We start from the raw sequence: 6,535 nt of genomic DNA on the forward strand, positions 1-6,535 counted from the left end.
TTGACAATTTTCTCACCAGCAGGTCTTTCAACCCCAGCAGACTTGTGTCTGCCGGAAAGAGAGATCCAAGGTAGGCTTTAAATCTAGGATCGAGCACGGTGGCCAAAATGTAGTGCTCTGATTTCAACAGATTGACCACCCGTGAATCCTTGTTAAGCGAATTAAGGGCTCCATCCACAAGTCCCACATGCCTAGCGGAATCGCTCCGTGTTAGCTCCTCCTTCAATGTCTCCAGCTTCTTCTGCAAAAGCCTGATGAGGGGAATGACCTGACTCAGGCTGGCAGTGTCTGAACTGACTTCACGTGTGGCAAGTTCAAAGGGCATCAGAACCTTGCACAACGTTGAAATCATTCTCCACTGCACTTGAGACAGGTGCATTCCACCTCCTATATCGTGCTCAATTGTATAGGCTTGAATGGCCTTTTGCTGCTCCTCCAACCTCTGAAGCATATAGAGGGTTGAATTCCACCTCGTTACCACTTCTTGCTTCAGATGATGGCAGGGCAGGTTCAGTAGTTTTTGGTGGTGCTCCAGTCTTCTGTACGTGGTGCCTGTACGCCGAAAGTGTCCCGCAATTCTTCTGGCCACCGACAGCATCTCTTGCACGCCCCTGTCGTTTTTAAAAAAATTCTGCACCACCAAATTCAAGGTGTGTGCAATACATGGGACGTGCTGGAATTTGCCCATATTTAATGCACACACAATATTGCTGGCGTTGTCCGATGCCACAAATCCACAGGAGAGTCCAATTGGGGTAAGCCATTCCGCGATGATCTTCCTCAGTTGCCGTAAGAGGTTTTCAGCTGTGTGCGTATTCTGGAAACCGGTGATACAAAGCGTAGCCTGCCTAGGAAAGAGTTGTCGTTTGCGAGATGCTGCTACTGGTGCCGCCGCTGCTGTTCTTGCGGCGGGAGTCCATACATCTACCCAGTGGGCTGTCACAGTCATATAGTCCTGACCCTGCCCTGCTCCACTTGTCCACATGTCCGTGGTTAAGTGGACATTGGGTACAGCTGCATTTTTTAGGACACTGGTGACTCTTTTTCTGAGGTCTGTGTACATTTTCGGTATCGCCTGCCTAGAGAAATGGAACCTAGATGGTATTTGGTACCGGGGACACAGTACCTCCAACAAGTCTCTAGTTGGCTCTGCAGTAATGATGGATACTGGAACCACGTTTCTCACCACCCAGGATGCCAAGGCCTCAGTTATCCGCTTTGCAGCAGGATGACTGCTGTGATATTTCATCTTCCTCGCAAAGGACTGTTGGACAGTCAATTGCTTACTGGAAGTAGTACAAGTGGTCTTCCGACTTCCCCTCTGGGATGACCATCGACTCCCAGCAGCAACAACAGCAGCGCCAGCAGCAGTAGGCGTTACAAGCAAGGATGCATCGGAGGAATCCCAGGCAGGAGAGGACTCGTCAGAATTGCCAGTGACATGGCCTGCAGGACTATTGGCATTCCTGGGGAAGGAGGAAATTGACACTGAGGGAGTTGGTGGTGGGGTGGTTTGCGTGAGCTTGGTTACAAGAGGAAGGGATTTACTGGTCAGTGGACTGCTTCCGCTGTCACCCAAAGTTTTTGAACTTGTCACTGACTTATTATGAATGCGCTGCAGGTGACGTATAAGGGAGGATGTTCCGAGGTGGTTAACGTCCTTACCCCTACTTATTACAGCTTGACAAAGGCAACACACGGCTTGACAAATGTTGTCCGCATTTCTGGTGAAATACTTCCACACCGAAGAGCTGATTTTTTTGGTATTTTCACCAGGCATGTCAACGGCCCTATTCCTCCCACGGACAACAGGTGTCTCCCCGGGTGCCTGACTTAAACAAACCACCTCACCATCAGAATCCTCCTTGTCAATTTCCTCCCCAGCGCCAGCAACACCCATATCCTCCTCATCCTGGTGTACTTCAACACTGACATTTTCAATCTGACTATCAGGAACTGGACTGCGGGTGCTCCTTCCAGCACTTGCAGGGGGCGTGCAAATGGTGGAAGGCGCATGCTCTTCACGTCCAGTGTTGGGAAGGTCAGGCATCGCAACCGACACAATTGGACTCTCCTTGTGGATTTGGGATTTCGAAGAACGCACAGTTCTTTGCGGTGCTTTTGCCAGCTTGAGTCTTTTCAGTTTTCTAGCGAGAGGCTGAGTGCTTCCATCCTCCTGTGAAGCTGAACCACTAGCCATGAACATAGGCCAGGGCCTCAGCCGTTCCTTGCCACTCCGTGTGGTAAATGGCATATTGGCAAGTTTACGCTTCTCCTCCGACAATTTTATTTTTGGTTTTGGAGTCCTTTTTTTACTGATATTTGGTGTTTTGGATTTGACATGCTCTGTACTATGCCCTTGGGCATCGGCCTTGACAGACGACGTTGCTGGCATTTCATCGTCTCGGCCATGACTAGTGGCAGCAGCTTCAGCACGAGGTGGAAGTGGATCTTGATCTTTCCCTAATTTTGGAACCTCAACATTTTTGTTCTCCATATTTTAATAGGCACAACTAAAAGGCACCTCAGGTAAACAATGGAGATGGATGGATACTAGTATACTTATGGATGGACTGCCGAGTGCCGACACAGAGGTAGCTACAGCCGTGGACTACCGTACTGTGTCTGCTGCTAATATAGACTGGATGATAATGAGATGAAATCAATATATATATATATGTATGTATATATAATATCACTAGTACTGCAGCCGGACAGGTAGATAATATATTTATTAGGTAATGATGACTGATGACGGACCTGCTGGACACTGTCAGCTCAGCAGCACCGCAGACTGCTACAGTAAGCTACTATACTATAGTAGTATGTACAAAGAAGAAAGAAAAAAAAAAAACCACGGGTAGGTGGTATACAATTATGGATGGACTGCCGAGTGCCGACACAGAGGTAGCTACAGCCGTGGACTAACGTACTGTGTCTGCTGCTAATATAGACTGGATGATTGATAATGAGATGAAATCAATATATATATGTATGTATATATAATATCACTAGTACTGCAGCCGGACAGGTAGATAATATATTTATTAGGTAATGATGACTGATGACGGACCTGCTGGACACTGTCAGCTCAGCAGCACCGCAGACTGCTACAGTAAGCTACTATACTATAGTAGTATGTACAAAGAAGAAAGAAAAAAAAAAAACCACGGGTAGGTGGTATACAATTATGGATGGACTGCCGAGTGCCAACACAGAGGTAGCTACAGCCGTGGACTAACGTACTGTGTCTGCTGCTAATATAGACTGGATGATTGATAATGAGATGAAATCAATATATATATGTATGTATATATAATATCACTAGTACTGCAGCCGGACAGGTAGATAATATATTTATTAGGTAATGATGACTGATGACGGACCTGCTGGACACTGTCAGCTCAGCAGCACCGCAGACTGCTACAGTAAGCTACTATACTATAGTAGTATGTACAAAGAAGAAAGAAAAAAAAAAAACCACGGGTAGGTGGTATACAAGTATGGATGGACTGCCGAGTGCCGATACAGAGGTAGCTACAGCCGTGGACTAACGTACTGTGTCTGCTGCTAATATAGACTGGATGATTGATAATGAGATGAAATCAATATATATATGTATGTATATATAATATCACTAGTACTGCAGCCGGACAGGTAGATAATATATTTATTAGGTAATGATGACTGATGACGGACCTGCTGGACACTGTCAGCTCAGCAGCACCGCAGACTGCTACAGTAAGCTACTATACTATAGTAGTATGTACAAAGAAGAAAGAAAAAAAAAAACCACGGGTAGGTGGTATACAATTATGGATGGACTGCCGAGTGCCGACACAGAGGTAGCTACAGCCGTGGACTAACGTACTGTGTCTGCTGCTAATATAGACTGGATGATTGATAATGAGATGAAATCAATATATATATGTATGTATATATAATATCACTAGTACTGCAGCCGGACAGGTAGATAATATATTTATTAGGTAATGATGACTGATGACGGACCTGCTGGACACTGTCAGCTCAGCAGCACCGCAGACTGCTACAGTAAGCTACTATACTCTATAGTAGTATGTACAAAGAAGAAAGAAAAAAAAAAAACCACGGGTAGGTGGTATACAATTATGGATGGACTGCCGAGTGCCGACACAGAGGTAGCTACAGCCGTGGACTAACGTACTGTGTCTGCTGCTAATATAGAGTCTAGACTGGATGATAAATTATTGATAATGAGATGAAATCAATATAATATCACTAGTACTGCAGCCGGACAGGTACTATATATATTTATTATGTAATGACTGATGACGGACCTGCTGGACACTGTCAGGTCAGCACAGCACCGCAGACTGCTACAGTAAGCTACTATAGTAGTATGTATAAAGAAGAATGAAAAAAAAAAAACCACGGGTAGGTGGTATACAATATTATATATATATATATATATATATATATATTATATACAATTATATATATATATATATATATATTAAACTGGTGGTGATTGATTATTAAACTGGTGGTCACTTCAGGACAGGTCACGTTGCAACTTGCAACTAGTACTCCGAGGCCTAAGCAGACAATCACAAAATATATTATTATACTGGTGGTCAGTGTGGTCACAACAATGGCAGTGTGGCACTGACTCTGGCAGCAAAAGTGTGCACTGTACGTTATATGTACTCCTGAGTCCTGCTCTCAGACTCTAACTGCTCCCCACTGTCAGTGTCTCCCCCACAAGTCAGATAATACACTTACAGTCACACTATCTAATCTATAAATATCACTTCAGCAAGTAGTATAGTAGTATACAGTAGTACTCCTCCTAATAATGCTCCCCGAAAATACTGTGTCTCTCTCTTCTCTAAACGGAGAGGACGCCAGCCACGTCCTCTCCCTATGACTCTCAATGCACGTGTGAAAATGGCGGCGACGCGCGGCTCCTTATATAGAATCCGAGTCTCGCGATAGAATCCGAGCCTCGCGAGAATCCGACAGCGTGATGATGACGTTCGGGCGCGCTCGGGTTAGCCGAGCAAGGCGGGAAGATCCGAGCCTGCTCGGACCCGTGTAAAAAACCTGAAGTTCGGGCGGGTTCGGATTCAGAGGAACCGAACCCGCTCATCTCTACTTAAAACTGTTCTGTTTGTTGATATTTGCATGTGTGTCAGGTGTTGCAGACACTAGGCAGCAGCTAACATTCACCTATTACTCTTCACCAGGACAGTTTCTTATCATAGTCTGCGCCCGACCAAAAGTACGTAGGTTGATAAGTGACACGCTAAAATAATTTCTTATTGCAGCGATATGTGTCGATAAGAAATTAGAATTCCTGGAAAATACCATAATATTACTAAATCATACCCATTATGATAAATAGCGTCATTGCCTTGTTAAACAATGTTTTTTTAGGGGTGCCAACAACTAGTTATAGTGTATATAAAACCTAAATTGGCTATAGCAATAACAAAGTGACCAATAGCTAGTTAATGCTATTGACTAAGTGTTTAAAGACAGAAGTTCGTTCAGACAAAGCATTTACACATGGCCCCTTGACCATACTGATCCCAGTACCCATTTAGATTATTCCCCCAGTACATAGTTTTATTTTGGTATGGCATCTTACACTCAGTGAATTTGGCCTCAGAGAGTTTACCTGTTTTTCCTGCCCCCATTGCTTATTATACTTACTGGAGCCTTACGCAACCTGAAAATTAAATTTTTAATAAAAATATACAAGTAAATGATGCACTCACCAGAACTCCAGATCCTGCGAGCCCTCCGAGGTAAAATACTTCATCTGAGATGTGATCAGTGTTGCTGGCTACCTTTCCACCAGGGAAAAACAGTAGGATATTTGCCAGGACACACAGTATAGCTAAGGGGATTAAGGTGATGCCCAGGCATTTCGCACAGCCCCCGGAGCACATGATTGAAGACAGTAAAAATCTTTTCCCAATGAAAGATTTTTAGCCCTCAGCAACCAGGTCAGTGCTGGGCGAGTTGGTCCAGTGTAATGTAATTCTCTTCAGGTAGTGCTTACTATGGTCTATGATTTTATGGTGGTGTACTCATTGATGTCACACAGGTAGTTGATCAAAATCTATGAGATAATCTAAAGAGCAATAATTTGTCATGACAACTAATAACCCTGTTAATATTCTACTGAAACACACAGAACACTCCCAACATATTTCAGAGATGGGGTATTGTAATAGATCATCAATACCTAGAAGACATTTGTTTCTGCAAACTCTTCCCCATTGCACTGTATTATGGAACAGAGAGATAACTTTGCCTGCTTTTTGCAAATGTCATAACTATGTGAAATACAATGTAGGATGCATTAAAAATGAGTATCATCATATATCATCATATAGATTTAGGGGTAAATGTAATAGGGTGCGAGCTGCCAGAGGTGTGTGACTTTGCATGAAAATGCCCGTATTTTTAAACCGGCAATAATTTACATTGCAAAACCAGGTTGGTTTTACCTTGTAAATGATTGCTGCTTTAAAAATTGGTTCTC

General features: G+C 43.8%; 1 protein-coding gene across 1 annotated transcript in view; it reads right to left on the reverse strand.

Moving 5' to 3' along the window:
• LOC134910876 (transmembrane 4 L6 family member 4-like) overlaps window positions 1–5,939 on the reverse strand; it is a 30,990-nt gene extending 25,051 nt beyond the window's left edge. Inside the window, exon 1 of the mRNA XM_063919262.1 lies at window positions 5,763–5,939. Coding sequence (XP_063775332.1) covers window positions 5,763–5,936 — 174 coding nt within the window. The 5' untranslated portion in view covers window positions 5,937–5,939. The remainder of the gene's footprint in view (window positions 1–5,762) is intronic.
• Between the last annotated feature and the right edge of the window lie 596 nt (window positions 5,940–6,535).

The sequence above is a fragment of the Pseudophryne corroboree genome, chromosome 4 (genome assembly GCF_028390025.1).
Source record: "Pseudophryne corroboree isolate aPseCor3 chromosome 4, aPseCor3.hap2, whole genome shotgun sequence".
Lineage (NCBI taxonomy): Eukaryota > Metazoa > Chordata > Amphibia > Anura > Myobatrachidae > Pseudophryne > Pseudophryne corroboree.